Here is a 20,735-nt window from a genome sequence, read left to right on the forward strand (position 1 = left end):
CTGCCCCATTGGAGACTCAGTGAAAAAACTATACTGATATATACATGGTGCGAAAATAAACTCAACTGCAGCGCTATTTAGCAGTTGAGTTTTTTTTCCTATATGAATCAATGAAAAAACTGTACTGCTATATATCAGTACAGTTTTCAAATGCTCATTGTAAGTGTACTGAGTATAATGGGTTAGTAAGAACAAAGAAAAAGTTCCAAATCATGCGATAATTACATATAATGGATATCTTCCAGTTAGATGATAGGCTCCAGCAGTATAAAGAATTATCTTCTGAAAACACAACTGTTACTTCTGGGGTCCATGTTCTTTCGTGATTACATTAATGACCTCCAACAGGAGGTCCAAGCAAAATGTCGCATATTTGCTGAAGATGAATTAAACTTAAAACCCATTAATGACATGGCATAAATGCATTGCTCAACCGAAACTAGAATATGCATCTGAAGTTTGGTCCCGCATAGTCAAACCCGAATTGATCATATGGAACATGTTCTAGGAAGATAATATGTGCTTTGGTTCTGACTTTTGACGCACACCAAGTGTTGCCTATATATGCTGGGTAATTCATTATCTTTTGTCGTTTTAATGCCCTAGATACTTTTTTATAAAATGAGTAAAATTATTATTATTATATTTAATATAAGAGGCCAATGTTATCCGTCGAATATGGCCTAATCACTTCTTTTGGCCTCTTCTTGGAGATCGGCTGTGGTATGATAAAGCTGTTGTGGTTACACTACTCAACCATAGTGACAAAACTGATGAAGTTTAATGAAGAGCAATTACAACTTGCATGGTGATCAATTCAAAACCATGTCTTGAGAAAACGGTTTAATGTATCGAGTAATTCTGTAATAGAACATTGCGACAACATAAATTAATTGGGCATGAAATATATATATTAATTTAAATTACTTGTAAGTCATTTCTAGAGACAAAGATAACAGAGATAATCAGCTCCTATATTCTCCATTGAAATATTACAAATGCCTATCAAAAAGTGAAAAATTAGGCATTTTGTAGCAAATAAAACTTAATGGACGTACATTTGATCCTTTAATATTATATACCATTTGAAAGGTAAATCTTTTATCTATTGCTGTATGTTAAAATATTGGTAACTTTCGATGCCTTTCACTTAGAAAAACAATGGCAGAACATCCACTGAGCCAGTTTTTTTATGAATATAGTATTGTTACAAAAATTATTAAGTAGTTCCCTTTAAAAAATGATGTAACATTTATTTGAATGGGAGCTGTAAATATTCTAATTTGCAGTCATAGACAAATGCATAAGCTTTCAGAAAATGTATTATTTCACTGATTTTGATATCTGGTTAATAAGTTCTACTTGCTACAAGTTTTAAATTTAGCAAGCAGGCGTGATATTTTAACTGGCTAGGAAGTTGTCTATTTCTGTTATTTATGTCTATGGTCATTTGTAATAGTTAAGACTGTTACAAAATAATATATAATTCTTTTTTTAGATTTTTTTTCAAAAGCACCAGTCAGTATATTAACCAAAGAATGTAGGACAAAACCCCACACGTCAAAACCCCACAACGTAAAATTTATAGAGTGGACATAACCAAGCGCGTTTTATTACTATTTTTTATATACCTTTTGATTGAAAATAAAATATCTTACATTGTTGACAATCAAAATAACTAATAAAACTGATATCAATTTTATTTGACATTACTGTAATCTTGCACACAAAAAAGTCAATGATTAACATATTTTTTCCGGACAGAGAAAATTCAGTAAAAAGAATGTCCGCTCTAATGTCAATCATCTTTAAAAATATTGACACTTATAAACAAGTGTCTTCATTTAGCCTTTCTAATTCTTATCATTTAATCAAGAGACCGTCAATCTGTATCATAACCTACAAATCGAAGTTTTCCATCAATTGATGGTCTTTTCAGACCGGGAGACCTGAGACCGGATATCGTCAATTAGTAGAAACTTGGTACGGAATATACAGAATATAGCTGGTTTGCTGGTTCCCTGGATAATCTGGGAACCAGAAAATTTCACCATATTGGGCAAAACACGTTGATAGGCCGGTAAACATAAAATTTACTATATTTTGGTGAACTGCTACTTCTAAATGTATGTATGAATATATATCATTTGATGTTTCTTTTTATCGTCCTTATTGTATTTATTCCTCTTGATTTAATCAGTCTTGTAATCTTATTTTCAACCATAGGAACTTGAAATTGTGAATAAAACAGTTATGTCCAATTTAAACAGGCTGGTGAAAATGCCCTATCGGGCTTATGGGATGAAAAATCATATTTCTAGAAAGGTACTCAAGATATTTCTTTTGTGTGTTTGTTTAAGGAATAACATCGGCCTGAGAGGTGTATTTAACACGGTTTGGAGTTTTGATGCGTAGGAATTGGGAGGAATTGACCACAAAGGCTGTAGGCCTGAGTGGTTAATTTTGTCGCATCAAAACGACAAAACCGGTGTTAAATAGCCGATATACACCTCTCCGGCCGATGTTATTTCGATTCTAACACGATAAAATAAGGAAAATCACTAAACTTATTTTACAAGCGGAAATAACTTCCGGTGCCGATTTTTGTATAACGCTGTTCGATTTTCGCACCCTACTGTTGCGAAGATATAGAAATTATCAAACAAAAAAAATAATAAGAAAAAAAAAAGTTATTTTATCAAGTTTTCAACAATAAAAACTTACGTCGTATCGTGTTTACATCAGTGCCCCATTTATAATTCTTGTATGTATGAAATAACGTCAGCTTGTTTATGAATGAGTTGTTTACTTAGGATGACGTCAGTTACGCTGCTTACGGATTAGTGCCGTTTTGTCAAAGTATTTATTAACTGATATGGATCTAATATGTGGCGTTTGTGTATGTGAGATATTATTTCGGTATTTTATGAAAAGAAAACATTATAAGAACTGAAAATATAAATAAAAATGCTTTTTATTGTTGCTTTAAAATGCTTTGTAAACTATACAATCGTGGGTGAAAACATAACAGCGCATATACAAGTAGTCCCTAACTGGTGTTTTTTGTCAGTTTAACACCAGTTTTTTTCCTTCTTTGTCTATAGTGACAAAATCACGTGAGTGTTAGATTTGTTTTTTGAGAATAATATTTGTCATTAAGAGAAAGAAAAATATTTGGCTACTGTCACTTTTGTGCAAATTGTTTTCCCTTTTTGGCTCACCTGTCACAAAGTGACAGGGTGAGCTTTTGTGATCACTTTTCGTCCGGCGTCCATCCGTCGTCCGGCCGTCCGTCCGTGAACTTTTACTCTAAATGACATCTCCTCATAAACTACTAAGCCAATTTCATCCAAACTTCACAGGAATGTTCCTTTGGTGGTCACCTTTAAAAATTGTTCAAAGAATTTAATTCCATGCAGAACTCTGGTTGCCATGGCAACCGAAAGAAAAAACTTAAAATATCTTCTTTTAAAAAAGCGTAAGAGCTAGAGCTTAGATATTTGGCATGAAACATCTTCTAGTGAGTGTCTACCAAGTTTGTTCATATAGGGAAAATCAATGACCCCCTGGGGTGGGGCCAATTTTGACCCCAGGGCTTTTATTTGAACAAACTTGGTAGACACTCGTTAGAACATGTTTCATGCTGAATATCTTAGCTCTAGCTCTTTGGGTTCTTTAAAAGAAGATTTTTTTCAGTTTTTACTATATGCATATAGGGAAAATCAATGACCCCCTGAAGCCAGACCAATTTTGACCCTAGGGCTTTTATTTGAACAAACTTGGTAGACACCCATTAGAAAATGTTTCATGCTAAATATCTTAGCTCTAGCTCTTTGGGTTCTTTAAAAGAAGATTTTTTCAGTTTTTACTATATGCATATAGGGAAAAACAATGACCCCTGGGGCGGGGCCGATTTTGACCCCAGGGATTTAATTTGAACAAACTTGGTAGACACTCACTAGAAGATTCATGCCAAATATCTAAGCTCTAGCTCTTAGGATTTTTTAGAAGAAGATATTTAAAGTTTTTTCTTTCGGTTGCCATGGCAACCAGAGTTCTGCATGGAATTAAATTCTTTGAACAAGTTTTAAAGGTGACCACCAAAGGAACATTCCTGTGAAGTTTGGATGAAATTGGCTTAGTGGTTTATGAGGAGATGTCATTTAAAGTAAAAGTTAACAGACGCTGGCCGGACGCCGGACGAAAAGGGATCACAAAAGCTCACCCTGTCACTTTGTGACAGGTGAGCTAAAAATAAAATATAACCAAAATATTTGTATACACGGATTGACAGTTTCCAAACTAGCCGTCGACAGGCTATTCTTATCAATAGAATTGCGAGTAAAGATAGCAGATTGCGTATCTCACTGTATAAAACCACAGGAACTTGAAATTCTATCAATATTAATGATAATATCCAAAATATACCCCCTATACAGTATAAATAAACACAAGGAATGAAACGCCTTTCCCCACCCCATTATAATTTACGCCGAACAAATCAACAAAACAAGGGATCAAATTATTCTATCTGGCCATTTCAATAAACAATACATAAATGCATCAAATACCACCGATAATTTTTTTTTAATAACATAGCTATGTAGGAATAATTCAACATTTTCTAATTATTTCCCACGATCTGAGTTTGTCGCCGACTCCATTTTGTGATGTCACTGGATAACTTGAGCGATTTTAAAAAGTTATCGATGGTATTTGATGCATTTATATATTGTTTATCAAGTTGATTTTTTCAGCCCTGGCATTACCTTTAAAGCAATCATTCAAGTCCTCTGATTTTCATTTAAGTATTGCAGTGAGGCTAAGCCATGCCACCAAAGAAGAAGGATGATGGAGCAAAGGCAGCCCCTGCCTTTCTGGGGCGTATTGGAACAAATCTGAAAATAGGCATAGTAGGATTGCCAAATGTAGGGTATGTCAGTTTTGTTTGGAGACTTCCTATTGAAAATGTATCAGAGCTAAATCGTATACCCATAATTGCACTATGCCTCAACTGGAGTGCAGGTATTTAATAATAATATGTTATGGTTAGTTCATGGTTAAGTTTTTGTGTGTAAGTTGATACCTACAAAAATATTGTAGAGAATATACACAGTTATTTGAGAACATAAGATGTCGGTATCCAAGGCCCATAACTCTGACATGGATTTTGAATGAATTATTGACTTTTTTGAACATAGAAAATTTTACATTATCCACTGAGGCTCATGCTTCACATGTACTATCAAGCACTGAGAATAGTCAAGCATGAAGTCCCACCGACAGCTCTTGCTAATATATATCTTCTGTAAAATGCCCTTGACTGATCTTTTGCAAAATAACCTTGATTGTATCCCCGTGACTTATCGCTGTGACTTAAAATCAAACAAAATTACATTGTCAAATCGTTTAATTTTATCTGGTGAAATATTATTTGCTGTAATTTTTTTCGATTTTAGGAAGTCGACATTCTTCAATGTATTAACAAAAAGTTCGGCAACTGCAGAAAACTTTCCTTTTTGCACCATCGATCCAAATGAAAGTAAGTCATCAATGTTTATCATTAATGAAATGTGTAAAAAAGAGTACTTCTTTTCATCTTTGCTTGCGAAATTTTTAAACCCAGAAAGTGTTTTTTTTTAACCAAAATATTCGGCGAAATTTGGCCCCATTCCCATCTCAAAATAGTGGGTTTTTTTTCCCTCCTCAAAACCGAGATTTTCCTCCATACGGCAGCCCAAATTTGCCTGAAATGAATATCATTTAGGCAACTAACTGCCCAAAAATGTTTTATTTTATGCCTGTAAGACTTACTGTTAAGCAAGGTTGTTTACAAATCCATTCTGTGTTAGGTAAGGGGAGCTACTCCCGGCGTCCCAACAAGTTTAATATGCGAAACTTTAAATTCTAATATTGATATTTTAGGTCTTTATATTAAGAAAAAGCAACGTATTTTAAACTTGTGTTGCAAGAGTCCCCCCCCCCCCTTTTCTGCCAGAAAGAAAACAGTGTCGAACAACAGTAAATCTTACAGTAAAAAATAAAACTTTCTACAGTTAATAGATGCAATGTTAGAAGTGGTATATTAAAATATGCACTGGATTCTGTTTCATTTCTCCTCATTTGTGAAGAAATAAAAATCCCCCTCTTATTGCATTTTTCCTTCTCCCAAAAATGAAAGAAAACACTGCCAACATATTATGTCAGTAGGATAAATTTTCTAACATACAGACATTAAAGTATATTTATATGATCAAAACCCCTGTTATATAATGTTACCTAGCAATTTGATAAAAAAAAATATCCAATAATATTTTGCCAATTGATTTTATAATCTATAATAATAATCTCGCAAATTTTATCATCTGTTAATTTTACCTGAAAACCTTTCAAGTTTGTTTTATGTTAATGTGCTGAAATATTTTGTTCTGTGCGGTATAGGAAACAAATATGACTTTAGGGCCCGGAAAAATCTCATTTTAACTTACTTGTCTGAAGCATTTTTTGTCTGCATGATATTTATATAGTAAATTCTTGAAATTTTCTGCTTGTCTGTACACCCGGTAGAACCACCTGGGCAATATGGGCATTCGATTTTGCCGCCCCTGATTCTTTTTTCCCCCAGGATTTTAGGAACATGACCCATACCCATGTAATTGGGAATTTCAGTGATGTTTTATTAAAAATTGGGAAAAAATCCATAACATATTTTTGAAGTGATTAAACAAATGTAAAGAATCACTGTCTTAAAGATGGCATCTTAAATTTTTTTAAAGCACCATCAAGTTTAAGCCCTTATTTTCAAAGATTTTAGAATTTGTTATTCAACAATAAGTAATATGTTGATTGCCAAGTTATAAATTTTAATTGACAAGAAGTAACATATTGATTGTAAAATGATATATATTTATTGACAATAAGTAATATGTTAATTGACAAGCAAATGTTGATTTTTAATACATTGATTAAAAGATATGTTTATTGTCCGTTCAGCTGAATTGATATATTATAATTGAGCCGTGTCACGACAAAACCAACATAGTGGGTTTGCGACCAGCATGGATCCAGACCAGCCTGCGCATCTGCTCAGTCTGATCAGGTTCCATGCTGTTCGCTATCGGCTTTTCCACTTGTAATAGAGTTGGTAAGCGAACAGCATGGATCCTGATCAGACTGCGTGGATGCGCAGGCTGGTCTGGATCCATGCTGGTCGTAAACCCACTATGTTGGTTTTGTCGTGACGCGGCTCATATTATATTAATTGTAACATGTGACCAGATCTGAATTTGAATGTTTTCAGGTCGTGTTCCGGTACCTGATGCCAGATTTGAATTCCTCTGTGAGCATTGGCAGCCTGCCAGGTAAATGATTGTTGCCTTGTTTGTATATGTGTGTCTGTCTGGTTAGCTCAATAGGGAGAGCATTATATTAGTGATCCAGGGATTGCTAGTTCCTTGAGCATCAGGAACTTTATACAAGACAATTAATCTTGGTCATTTGTCTATTACTGCTTAACCCATTACTTCATGAGCATTTTGTGAAAAATGGCTGTTTTCATTGAAAAGTCTCCCTTTACAAGTTCAAATTGCTATAATACTATAAAAACTGCTTCAACACTAATCAAACTTGGCACAAATGTTGACTGGACCATTGCCCTTGAAACAACATGCACAGACTTAAATTTTCTGTTACCATGGCAACGAGGGGACATCTCAAAATTGCCAAAAATCACTATTTTCCGTTGATTTTTTCCATCAAAATTGATTTCAAAATGCTGCAACTTCTCAATGGATTGAGATAGAGTCAAATGCTTTTCAGCGTTATTTACGTTACCTTATGATTGTTTTACTTTGCAAATTTTCAAAGTTCTTTTTTTATTCCACTATGAAGTTATAAAAATAGTCTTATGAATTATTTTTGTTTGTCAATCTTTTAAGGTTGACTATTTGAAGAATAAGTTCCATTAGTATCTCCAAATTCACTGAAGGGAATAGATTGAAACTTCACACATACTTATTCTCATGATGGGCTTGGTCCCATAACTCTGACGTACCTTATTTACAGAGTTATGTCCCTTTTCTTATTGTCAAGTGTTGAGAAAAGCTCTTTTATTAACAGGTGTTGTTATACTTTAGTTTGATTGATTTTATATGTTTTCAGCAAAGTTCCAGCTTTCCTGAATGTAGTGGATATTGCAGGACTTGTGAAAGGTGCCCACGAGGGTAAAGGGTTAGGAAATGCCTTCCTGTCAAACATCTCCGCGTGCGATGCTATATATCATGTAATCAGTAAGTAGTGCTGTCATTGAGTGTCGAAATTTGGATACAACATGAAGCCGCGTCACGACAAAACCTACATAATGTGTTTGCGACCAGCATGTGTCCAGACCAGCCTGCGGCAGTCTGATCAGGATCCATGCTGTTTGCTATCAATTTCTCTACTTGTAATAGGGTTGGTAAGCGAACAGCATGGATCCTGATCAGACTGCGCGTAGGCTGGTCTGGATCCATGCTGGTCGCAAACGTTGGTTTTGTCGTGACACTGGTCAATTTGTTTCAATATTGATTTACAATTTAGATTATTGGTACAGTTTAAAGCCCATTTCTCCCTGTTATGTGAAAATATTTCTCTATTTTGTGTAAACAAAAGAAGTCACTTCTTCTCTCCCGATTTCACCTTGTCACCTTTGACCTTTTCATTGTTGAAAAAAAAATGTAAATCCAATGCTTCTTTAACCAGCTTAATTTGTGTCATAAATTTACCCAGTTTCTAACTTTGGTCAGTCCATTTAATGATTGTGGGTTTTCAATATCAATATGCAAAAACTATGCTATCAACAGTACATGTATACAGTATACAAATGTATGGACTAAACATATGTACAGGCTAGCCTAGCTCTATACTGGTGGCAAACAAAGGTTGATTATATCAGCAGACAAAACAAGACTTAAGATGTGATGAATTAAAGAAGTTAAGTTTTTTACAAGGCAAGTATTTACCATCGTCGGATACCCACGATTGATAAACATGTCACATAACATGCAATCAACTGTGGGTAAAATGAATCGATTTGCGTCGATATACAGCAACAGGTGCGTAAAATATTTACCAATGACATCGCGTTTAACAAATCTATATTCTTCATTAGCGGAGGTAAAAAACAATAAGAAACAAAATGGCAGCGCCCACGGTTAAAAACTGTTGTACGTGTCTTGCTAAAATCAATGGCAAAAAATATCGCCAAATCAGTTCTCTGCAAGCAGATATTAATTAGAAAGGAAAACATCACGCTATAAAAGTAAATTATCCCTACTTTCTTGCTGGAAATCGTTTAATTTTTCGATGTTGAACATTTCACGTCGTCTATGGTTGTCGCAATAGTGTCTGTAATACCGAACGTCGTACAGAACGAGCGTTTTGGTTGGTTTTAATCGCCTCATGAAATCGTGAGGCAGCCAATGAAATAGCTGCCTTTGACACACCTCTAATCGACTGAATATCGGCAAAAAATCCCACGGCTGATGAATGTTAATGGTTCGGCCGTGGGTATCCGACGATGGTATTTACTAAAGAGAATTTTTAAGATTTTGACTACAGAAAGTCTTAATATGGCTATGATAAAATGACTTTTATCACACACCTGTGCTGCTTTTGCTACTTCATAAATATTGTATTGCACATCAGTGCATATATTTTGACATGACCTCAGGCCATCCTTAAAAAAATGTTTGTTTGCAGTAACGCGACCGACTCACAAAATTTTTCCCCTACTCAAAATTTTTTTTCATGGTCTGGATAAAAATTTTTTTTTTTTGAATCAGGAAATTATGACTTGTGCTTTGTTTTCTTTCTTTTAAAGGTTAATAGAAGAAATAAAATGTAGGTCTTATTAAATTAGAATTCAGTTATCAATTAATTAATTGTTACCAGATTATCAAAGCATATATTGTCCAGCATTTTGAAATTCCATGTTTATTTGGGAGTACAGTTCAATAAAAAAAAAAAAAATCGACCTACCTACCTACCTTGAAAATTCTGGGTCGGGTTACTGCAAACAAACATTTTTTTAAGGATGGCCTCATTTGCATTATACTAACATAGCGTAAAGACATGGTTAATGTTGGCATTATTCTATAAGCTTGCCAGTGAAAGATGATTCTTTTTCACTTTAAAAAGTCTTTATTTTGGGTACGTGATAAAAATAACATTCCACCTGTTCAATAAATTTAGTATTGAACTTACGCTCATTCAATATCATCTATTTCAGGAGCATTCCCTGGAGAAGAAGTTGTTCATGTGGAAGGTGATGTAGACCCATCGAGAGATTTAGATATTATACACGAGGAGCTGCGATTGAAAGACATAGAATACCTCAACAAACATATGGACAATATTGAAAGAGCCGTGTTGAGGGGCGGGGACAAGTCTAAAAAACATGAATATGTAAATATGATATTTAGATTATCTGATTTCAAAAGAAAAGTTGAGCTTTTATGATCAATGCTGCGTAGTCGTCATCGTTATCTTCCAAAATTTTATGTAGCCCATTTTCATACTTGATCAAACTGTCACGTTAAACAAAGTTTGACCTTAGCTTTAGCTTTAAATGACCTTGACCTGTAAGGTCAAATTGTTGAACATTATAAAAATGGCCATAACTTTGTTAGACATTTAAATATACCTTTCCAAAAACGCTTTTGTCTTGGAAATCATTTACTTTTTCACATTGAAACTTTTCACATTGACTGTTAATATCATTCATTTTTTCATTGTAGCAAATATTTTGAAATTTGAAATACCTACATGTATTTACTAAATTGGTATAATTCCAGAACTGAATTAGATAACTTATTAATTACTTTTATCGAAAGATAATTTTGTAATTTTGAAAATATCTGCATACATTTACCGCATCATGAGCTGTATGGAACAGTAGATAAATGTAATAATGATTTATCATAACTTACGACACAACCATAAATGTTAAACATTACATTTTGTATGATATGTTTTTGTGTCTGGTGGCTTTTATTTATTAAATAAATCAGTTGACTTGACTCATTGGATGTTTTATGTTTAGTATATATGGAACGCCGTGACTGTCTTACGTAATCAATGTTTTTGTTATCTTGTGAAACGATGATATTATATTGTGAGTTGAGCGTGTTAACATGTGCAATTTACATCATGTCTTGTCAAAGGAACATGCTGACTTGCACAAACAGCATGTTAACTTGTCAAATTATTATGATGACATGTGCAGACAACATGCTAACTTGTCAAATTATCGTGATGACTTGTGCAAATGACATGTGCAAACAGCATGTTAACTTGTCAAATTACCATGATGACTTGTGAAGACAACATGTGAACTTGTCAAAGAATCGTGATGACTTGTGCAAATGACATGTTATCTGTATCATGCTGACATGTCAAAACGTACTGTTAACTTGTCAAAGTATTATGATAACTTGTGCAAATACCATGCTAACATTTCAAAATTCAATGATGACATGTGTACACAGCATGTTAATTTGTCGAATTATCGTTATGACATGTGCATACAGCATGTTAACTTGTCCAAGTATCATGATGACTTGTGCAAATGCCATGCTAATTTGTCAAAATTTCATGATGACATGTGCAAACAGTATGCAAACTTGTCAAATCATCGTGATAACATGTGCAAACAACATGCTTACTTGTCCAAGTATCATGGTGACTTGTGAAAGCGACATGTTAACTTGTCAAAATTTCATGATGACAAGTGCAAACAGCATGTTAACTTGTCAAGGTATCGTGATGACTTGTGCAAATGCCATGTTAACTTGTCAAATTATCATGATGACTTGTGCAAACAACATGTTAATTTGTCAAAGAATTGTGGTGACTTGTGCAAAACACATGTTAACTTGTTAAGGTATTATGAGCATGTCATCACAATTATTCGACAAGTTAACATGCTGTTTGCACATGTCATCATGAAATTTTGACAAGTTAACATGTCGTTTGCACAAGTCATCATGATACTTTGACAAGATAACATGTTGTCTGCACATATTATAATGATTATTTGACAAGTTAACATGCTGTTTGAACAAGTAAGCATTGTCTCTAGACAAGATATGATGTAAATTGCACATGTTAATATGCTTAAATGACAAAATAATATCATCATTTTAGAAGATAGCAACAATATTGATAGCATAAGACAGTCACGGCGTTCCATAAGTATACATTATTGTTGTACATTTAAAACAAAACCTTATGTTTTGTATTGTAGGAAACATTGAAGAAAGTCAGAGAAGCATTGGAAAGTAGTAAATGGGTCCGAAATATCACTTTCGATGCCAAAGAGGTACATTTAATCTTTCATTTGCATGATTTTATAGAGATTATGCCACTAAATGAAAATAAGCATGAGATTGTATAAAATATTTTATACTGTCTGTATGTCACTGTAAAAATCATGAAAAAGGAATCATTTAAGACTGAGCGCGTTTTTCCAATACCTGTAAGTTGTAACAGTTTGATATGTTACCCAATTATAAATGTAATGTTAGATTTAATAATTTAACTTAGCATGCTTATTTAACATGATGGTATAAATCTGCAAATATTTCCACAAGATATCAAATTGTTAAAATTTCTTTCCTTCTTATTTTAGATTGATGTTCTGAATAACCACTTATTTATCACAGCTAAACCAGTGATTTATTTAGTTAATCTATCAGAGAAAGATTATAGTCGTAAGAAAAATAAATGGTAAGTATATATACTTTAAAGCTTATCTTAACTGGTTTTATGTACCTTGCTTTGATACAGATATAAATACCCGTATTATTACATCCATTAAGGGGCGTTTGTGGCCGAGTGGTTAAGGTGGTTGACTTCAAACCACTTGCCCCTCACTGCTGTGGGTTCGAATCCCGACAGGGACTTTGGATTCTTTCATGTTAGGAAGCTATCAAGCTAGCTAACAGAACTTTGGTGGTTCTACTTGGGTGCCTGTTCATGTCTAAAAAAATGCAAGGAAGAGCACCTGAGGTCTTCCTCCACCAGTCAAAGCTGGAACGTCTCCAAATGACCGTAACTGTGTCATGAATTAAGACACAACTTTAAAATGTTAAACATTATATTTGTTATTAGAAACAAAAACATGCATTAATATGTACTGAGTAGGACTGTTTGATCCGGTTTGTAATCAGATTATCCAAGATATGTTCTTCATTTTGTCTCAATTTTCTGTGATATATTGTGCAGCAGGATAAAAAAAATCTTACCAAGTACATAATTGTTTTACACACAACAAACTGATCTGCTTGCAACTGGTTAACTGGTGTGTTTATAATTAAAGTCATTATTTACAATATAAAACGTTGCAACGGTTAAAAATTACAGAAGGACAAACATTACAAATATTTTACTTAGATGTTTATTTAATCAGACATGATATGAATAATTAATCATCTAGTTCCATATAAATGTACGAGAGTCTGTAGTGAAATTTTCTTTTGATGACATTTTTTCCAAAACGACCAAACTAAAATGTGTGGGATATTGGCTTTAAGAGCCTTTGCTGTGTAACTTTCAGGTTACCTAAAATAAAGGAATGGATTGACACAAATGATGCTGGGGCTACAGTTATATTGTTCAGTGGAGAGTTTGAGTCAAACTTGCTAGATTTTACGTCTGATGAAGAACGGGAAAAATATTTAAAAGAGCATAATGCTCAAAGGTAATAATTATTTTTCACAGTATATAACAGCATATGCCGAACAACATGCTTTCATATTACAATACATTAAGATAATTTATCACAGATATATCTATCACATTATTTGTAACACAATACTTAATTGAAAAATAGTAACTTTACATTCATGTTAAATCAAAGATTAAGTTGATTTCAAGGAAATATATATGCAACACAGGATAACCCATGAAAATTCAATATTGAATATAGAACTTATTTGCAATGGGGTCCTTTGATGGAAACAAATATTTATACTTTTGAATTGGCATTATAGCACAAGTTTAAAGATGATATCTTTGGTTTTTGTTTTGTTTTGGGTTTTACGTCACATCAACACAGTTTAGGTCATATCGCGACGTTCCAGCTTTACTGGTGGAGGAAGACCTCAGGTGCCCTTCCGTGCATTATTTCAGGCACGAACGGGCACCTGAGTAGAACCACCGACATTCCATAAGCTAGCTGGATAGCTTCCTCACATGAAAGAATCCAAAGTCCCTGTCGGGATTCGAACCCACAGCGGTGAGGGGCAAGTGGTTTGAAGTCAACGACGTTAACCACTCGGCCACGGACGCCCCATGATATCTTTGGTAGTTTAGCACGGAGGAAGGTAGTCTAGTACTGGTGTAACTCTCCAGGAACGATGGTTAGGAAACAACCCGCCTATATAACTGAAATACTGTTGGGAAAAGGCGTAAAATGAAACAAACAAACATAAAGATGATATACTGAACTGATGTTCAAGTAATATTAATATCTATTACAGATTATGTGAATCTAGATATATCTTTTTTGTCAAAAGTGGTTATTTCTACTGACGAGCTTTAAACAACACATGTGGTGCTCTTGTTGTTTTTCAGTGCTTTAGAGAAGATTATAGTTAATGGATATAAAGCATTGGGCTTAATTTACTTCTTCACAAGTGGGAAAGACGAGGTTAGGGCATGGACTATACAGGTAAGTAACATTTTTGTTTTCAAGATATGTTTAGAATGCCACCAACACCATTGGAATTGGGGGAGAAAAAAGCGCCATAAAACTGGGAATGTAATGGAAAGTTACTTATAAGAATTACTGAACACATTAAACTGTTGAACACATGATGAATGGTTGACTACTTTGTATATTCATGTTTTCATATGAAAGTAATTTCAAGAAGAAAAGTACACTTTTAAGCCCATAATGGATTTTTTAAATGAAACATTGCAGAAATGTTTTAAACAAGATTGTGATGTGTCCCACTCAAGTGTTAGGTCTCTAGCACTTGTATGGCCAATATAATTTTTATGCCCCCGCCATGAAATGGCCGGGGCATATAGTGTTACCCTGTTCCGTCCTTCCGTCATTCTGTCATTCCGTCATCATCAGTTTCCGTTCATTATCTTAAGAACGGTTGCACACATTCAACTCAAATTTGACAAATGGATATGTTATGAGAAAATTCAGGTCAAGTTCGAATTTGGTCATGGTTTGATGATTTTTGGCAGAGTTATCTCCCTTTTACTTTGAAAATAATATGAATTTTCAGTTTCCGTTCATTATCTCCCCAACAGTACAACACATTCAACTCAAACTTGACATATGGATATTTCATGAGAAAATACAGGTCAAGTTCGAATTTGGTCATGGTGCGATGATTTTTGGCAGAGTTATGCCCCTTTTACTTTGAAAATAATATGAAATTTCAGTTTCCGTTCATTATCTCCCCAACAGTACAACACATTCAACTCAAACTTGACATATGGATATTTCATGAGAAAATACAGGTCAAGTTCGAATTTGGTCATGGTTCGATGATTTTTGGCAGAGTTATGCCCCTTTTACTTTGAAAATAATATGAAATTTTCAGTTTCCGTTCATTATCTCCCCAATGGTACAACACATTCACTCAAACTTGAACATATGGATATGTCATGAAAAAATACAGGTCAAGTTCGAATTTGTCATGGTTCGATGATTTTTTGGCAGAGTTATGCCCCTTTTACTTTGAAAATAATATAGATACATCTTAGGAATAAGCAGTTTTAAGTTTGAATTTGGTCGTGGTTCAATGATTTTAGACAAACTTATCTTTTCCTGAATGTTGGAAAAATTTTGAACTTTCAGTTTCAGCACTCATGACTTTTAGCCATTATTTTGGCTACAAATATGCAATATGCTATTTTTAAAAGGTCAAGACTGAATTATTTCAGTGCCTTGAACATTGTATGAAAATGTTTTGTGTTAACATTGAAAAGTTTTAAGGGCTTTGAACTTAAAATGAAAAAAATAATTAATGCAGCATCTGAAATTTTGGCTGCGTGCGGGGGCATCCGTGGCATGATGACACATTTCTAGTTTTCTTATAAATGCATGAATGGTCATTTGAAGGTCAGTATTGTACATCAAAAGTCTAAATATGATAATGAATTGATCGTTTTCTCCTATTGTCACTAGATTGTCATTCATGGAATGATTAAGAAATGATTTTGCATAAATGTTTGCCACAATGGGCTGATGTGTTGTTGGTTAAACAAGGTTTAAGGTTACTATTAACTTGATATAGCTGTCTTATACCTTATATAATTGGCGCTTCATTTTTTCTTATAATGATATTTCAAGCCTCTATTGTATTGACATATTGTTCATGTTAAAATGTTACTTCTATGAAAGATGCAGTGGCCAGACTATACATTCTATCGGAAAGTTTTATTTTTTCTAGAAATTATATTCCGATTTGATTTGCTGATGTTTTTTTCTTAGTGCAGTTTGATAAAGTAAGTGTTCTAAACACTATATATATTTATGCTGAACCATTATCTTCAGTTTTAAAAATCCTGACTAAACTTTTATCCTGATGGTATAATAAATGATATATATATATTTGTGGTTTTAAGTCGGGAAAATTTAAAAGATATAAGACATTATAGGAAGTATTTTATTTTTAGCGTGGAGCTAAAGCCCCTCAAGCTGCTGGAAGAATTCATACTGACATGGAGAAAGGTTTTATTATGCCAGAATGTATGGCTTTTAATGACTTCAAAGAAGCGGGCTTCAGATGCCGCAGCATGCAAGGTTTGTTGTTTTCCGTTTTAAATTTTATGTTGTTGTTTTCATGGGCATCAAATGAGCAAACTATTCAACTAGCTTATAAAGGTTTACCACTTACGCTTCACTGCTCAGGGTTTAAAATTCCACCAGTGAATTTTGATTCTTTTTTATTTGGTGTTATGAACATCAAATGAGCAAAGCATCCAACTACGAACAAGAAGGTTTACCACTTTGCCTCCACTGCTATAAATGTGTTAGGTGCGACTGGGCCTTATACACAAAAAAAAAGAACAAAAACAACCCTGATATATATTCACATTAAACCATGTTGCCTAGTATAAAGGTTAAAAAATGTATTTAGAAGAAAGTCATTGTGTTAATAAATATGTTCTTTATAATCAATATGGAAAACCGTATAGAAAAAAACTTTACATTATATTTACTTAAGTTTACCTTTCCTGCTAGTTTGTTATTTAAATATTTAAGAAGTATATATAACCCCATTATAGTGTCTTTTCCACCAATTTGTGAATTTAGACTATGGTCTGTTATGCGGAAAAGAAAGCAGAATTGAGACATCATTACATGTTAGATCTTTCCCAATTTAGTAAATATTGTCTGTGATTAAACATATAATGAACTTATCTAGCTTCTAAGGATTTTTTCTCACTTTGTTTGGGAATAGGCATTTAGCCTCTTCATTTTTGGAAAAATTATAGCTAAATTGCTAATTTGGGAAGTAAAAAAGCAGGTTTAAGATCAGATTTTTGGGAAAACTACATGATTTTAAGGAAAATTTCAATCAGGAAGAGGCCTTTCATCAGAGTCTGTAAAATAAGCAGGAAAATCACTGGCTTTCCATTGCTGGAACTGCCCATGATCAGTTTTTTGTGGTTGTAAAACATTTTCATAATTTAAGCTGAAACATTTTATATAATTCAGGCTGCCGGTAAATACAAGCAGAAGGGACGAGAGTATGTCGTGGAAGACGGCGACATTTTGTTCATAAAGTTCAATGCCGGTGCAGGACTGACGGCTAAAAAGAAATAATGTAGCACAGATCACATAGGACATTTAAAACTAACCATTCTACATTGTAGTTAAAGAAGCATACCTCCAGATTCCTGCCTATTTTCATGAAAATTTTGTAAATGTATTAAAAAGTAAAATATTGTGAAGTGAACAAAGAAAATAGTATACACATTGTTAACGGCATTTACAATCCATGTAAATTGCTGAAAAGAGGTCAAAATATGCAAAAATAGCCCTTACAGCGTTACTAACTCATTTATCTCAAATAACATGAAAATTATTACTTATATATTTAACTTCTTTACTTTTCATAAGTTCTTAATACATTTTCTCAAGTTTCATTTTCTTGAAATATTTGCCTCATCTGGAGGCATGCAGCTTTAAATGATTCCATTATAATTTAATTGAATTATAGATATGGATGAAATAAATGAATTGTGGTAGTGTCACATCACTGTCCGTGTCACACACACCTGTTCATTAACCCTTATCTGGCTAAACTTATGTATTAAACTTACCCAGCTTTCTATTTTGAATGGTCCACTGTTTTTGTACATAGAATACTGCAGCAAAATATGAAAAATCAGGCAATCAGATATAAAAAGAATGCCCCACTCTTTCTATCAAGTGAATACATTCCTAAGGATATATATAGAATTTTCGGTAAGTCACATGGATTATTGATTATACATAGATTTGAAAAACAATTATGGCAAAATCTCAAGATATTTTGACTTTTGGCATTAACCATTTACATCTGGATGGGCATAATGTCATTGTACGAGTAAATGAAGAAAACTTGTTAATGTGCAGTTTAAAGGAATATAGTTAAATACACCTCAACAATGTGGGTTAGAATCATAATGCCAGGGACCTTGGATTCTGTAATGTGAGGAAGCTAACAAGCTAGTTTACCTAAGGTTGGTGGTTTAAACTCCGGTGTCCAGTTGTGCTTGAAATAATGCATGTAGGGGCACTGAAGGCTTACCTCTACCAGTAAACGTTGTAAGTCACCATATCACCTATACTGTGTCACTATGACATAAAATCCAATAAAAACAAAGTTAATGGTAAAGAAAACAATACACTTACATGCAGTTTCCTTGCTTGCTTTTAGTAAATTGTATAATACCTGCAATTTATGATAATGTTAGATAACCCCAGGAAGGGTTTGTTAATTCCTGAATTTTAGATTGTTAATGAGATGTAACATTAACACCAGGAAGGGTTTGTTAATTCCTGAATTTTAGATTGTTAATGAGATAATGAAAATATAATTGTGTGACCAAGTTTTATTTGTTACATATTGACATCTAAGTTTCTTTATAGCTTGATAAATTTAAAAAAAGGATAAATGTATTTGCTAAATAAAGTATTTTAAACTTTGTTTGACTTGATGCTTTTGCACTGATTAGAAAATGACCATTTATGACCCCTACACCTTTTTAGCTCACCTGTCATGAAGTGATATGTCGAGCTTTTGTTATCACTTTTCGTCTGGCGTTAGTCATCTGTCCGTAACTTTCACTTTGAGCGACATTTCCTCATAAACTGCTAAGCCAATTTCATCCAAACTTCACAGGAATGTTCCTTTGGTAGTCAACTTTAAAAATTGTTCAAAGAATTTAATTCCAAGCAGAACTCTGGTTGCCATGGCAACCAAAAAAAATATCTTCCTTTAGAAAACTGAAAGAGCTAGAGTTTGAATATTTGGTATGAAACATAATCTAGCCAGTGTCTACAAAGTCTTAAAACTAAATGCTCTGGGGTCAAAATTGGTCCAGTTTGGGGTGGGGGTCATCGATTTTCCTTATTTTTATATAGTAAAAACTGCTTTTAATAAACCCAAATAGCTAGAGTTTAGATATTAAGCTTGAAACATCTTCTAATTGGTGTCTACCAAGTTTGTGCAAATAAAAGCCCTGGGGTAAAAATTGGCCCTGCCCCAGGGTGTCATTGATTTTCCTTATTTGTATATAGTAAAAACTTTAAAAATCTTCTTTTAAAACCCCAAATAGCTAAAGCTTAGATAATAAGCATGAAACGTTTTCTAGTTGGTGTCTATTTAGTTAATTCAAATAAAAGCAATGGGGTAAAAAATTGGCCCCGCCCCAGGGGGTCATGGATTTTCCTTATTTATATATAGTAAAAACTTAAAAAAATCTTCTTTTAAAAAACCCAAATAGCAAGATTTAAAGCATGAAACATCTTCTAGATGATGTCTACCAAGTTTGTTCAAATAAAAGCCATGGGGTAAAAATTGGCCAGACTTTTATTTTGCTTGTAGCATTATCACCTTGTTATCAACAAAAGTATAAAAAAATCATGTCTTTTGTGTCAAAATTGACCCCACCTCAGGGGTCACAATTTATATAGACTTAATATATCTTTCAAAGACTCTCAACAATGAGGGCCTGATAATGTCCAGAGCTTAAATATTTGCCTTGTGATCCTTCACAAAACTTGTATCAATCATGCATCTGGTGTAAAAATGGCCCTTTCCTTGGGGTCCATAGTTTACTAGGCTTATGTCGAAAATATAATTAAATCCTCCTTTATGAAACAGCAATGCGTAAAGTTTAGATATTTTGCTTGTAACATCGCTAAATAAACCCTACAAAGTCATATAAACCATGGCCCTTTTATCTTACAGACCAAGGGCAAACATACAGTCAAAATTGTTAAGTTACAGTCCTATATTTTTTTGGTAAAACCCTGAGAAATTTGTTAGTAACTGTAATAAAGACTATTTCTCGTTTTAAGGTCGACTTTAAAAAATGAAATTGAGATATTGTACAGTTGTGGTCCCGTTGCCGCCTTGATCATACCTTTTTAAGTTCTTGGTGTATTCTAATGTGGCTGTATTGTGCAATTCGTGGTTTCGTCCCGCTACCCCGCCAAGCGAAAAGTGAGAATTAAC

At 33.7% G+C, this 20,735-nt stretch overlaps 1 protein-coding gene across 1 annotated transcript; it reads left to right on the top strand.

Moving 5' to 3' along the window:
* Positions 1 to 1,989: 1,989 nt before the first annotated feature.
* LOC132716826 (obg-like ATPase 1) lies at positions 1,990 to 19,201 on the top strand. The gene is made up of 12 exons (XM_060700166.1): positions 1,990 to 2,126; positions 4,810 to 4,933; positions 5,460 to 5,542; positions 7,301 to 7,361; positions 8,161 to 8,288; positions 10,268 to 10,443; positions 12,284 to 12,358; positions 12,668 to 12,765; positions 13,595 to 13,738; positions 14,614 to 14,710; positions 16,681 to 16,792; positions 17,703 to 19,201. Exons 2-12 carry the CDS (start codon positions 4,830 to 4,832, stop codon positions 17,831 to 17,833), a joined length of 1,209 nt encoding a protein of 402 aa, XP_060556149.1. The 5' UTR covers positions 1,990 to 2,126; positions 4,810 to 4,829; the 3' UTR covers positions 17,834 to 19,201.
* Positions 19,202 to 20,735: the final 1,534 nt, after the last annotated feature.

The sequence above is a fragment of the Ruditapes philippinarum genome, unplaced genomic scaffold (assembly GCF_026571515.1).
Source record: "Ruditapes philippinarum isolate M1 unplaced genomic scaffold, ASM2657151v2 ctg638_1_1_1_1, whole genome shotgun sequence".
NCBI classification, from domain to species: Eukaryota; Metazoa; Mollusca; class Bivalvia; order Venerida; family Veneridae; genus Ruditapes; species Ruditapes philippinarum.

Coding starts and splice junctions, on each gene's coding strand:
- LOC132716826 (XM_060700166.1), top strand. CDS start 4,830: ATGCCACCAAAGAAGAAGGATGATGGAGCAAAGGCAGCCCCTGCCTTT. Junction 14,711..16,680: donor TTAGGGCATGGACTATACAG/GTAAGTAACATT, acceptor TTTTATTTTTAG/CGTGGAGCTAAAGCCCCTCA. Junction 16,793..17,702: donor CAAAGAAGCGGGCTTCAGAT/GCCGCAGCATGC, acceptor TCATAATTTAAG/CTGAAACATTTTATATAATT.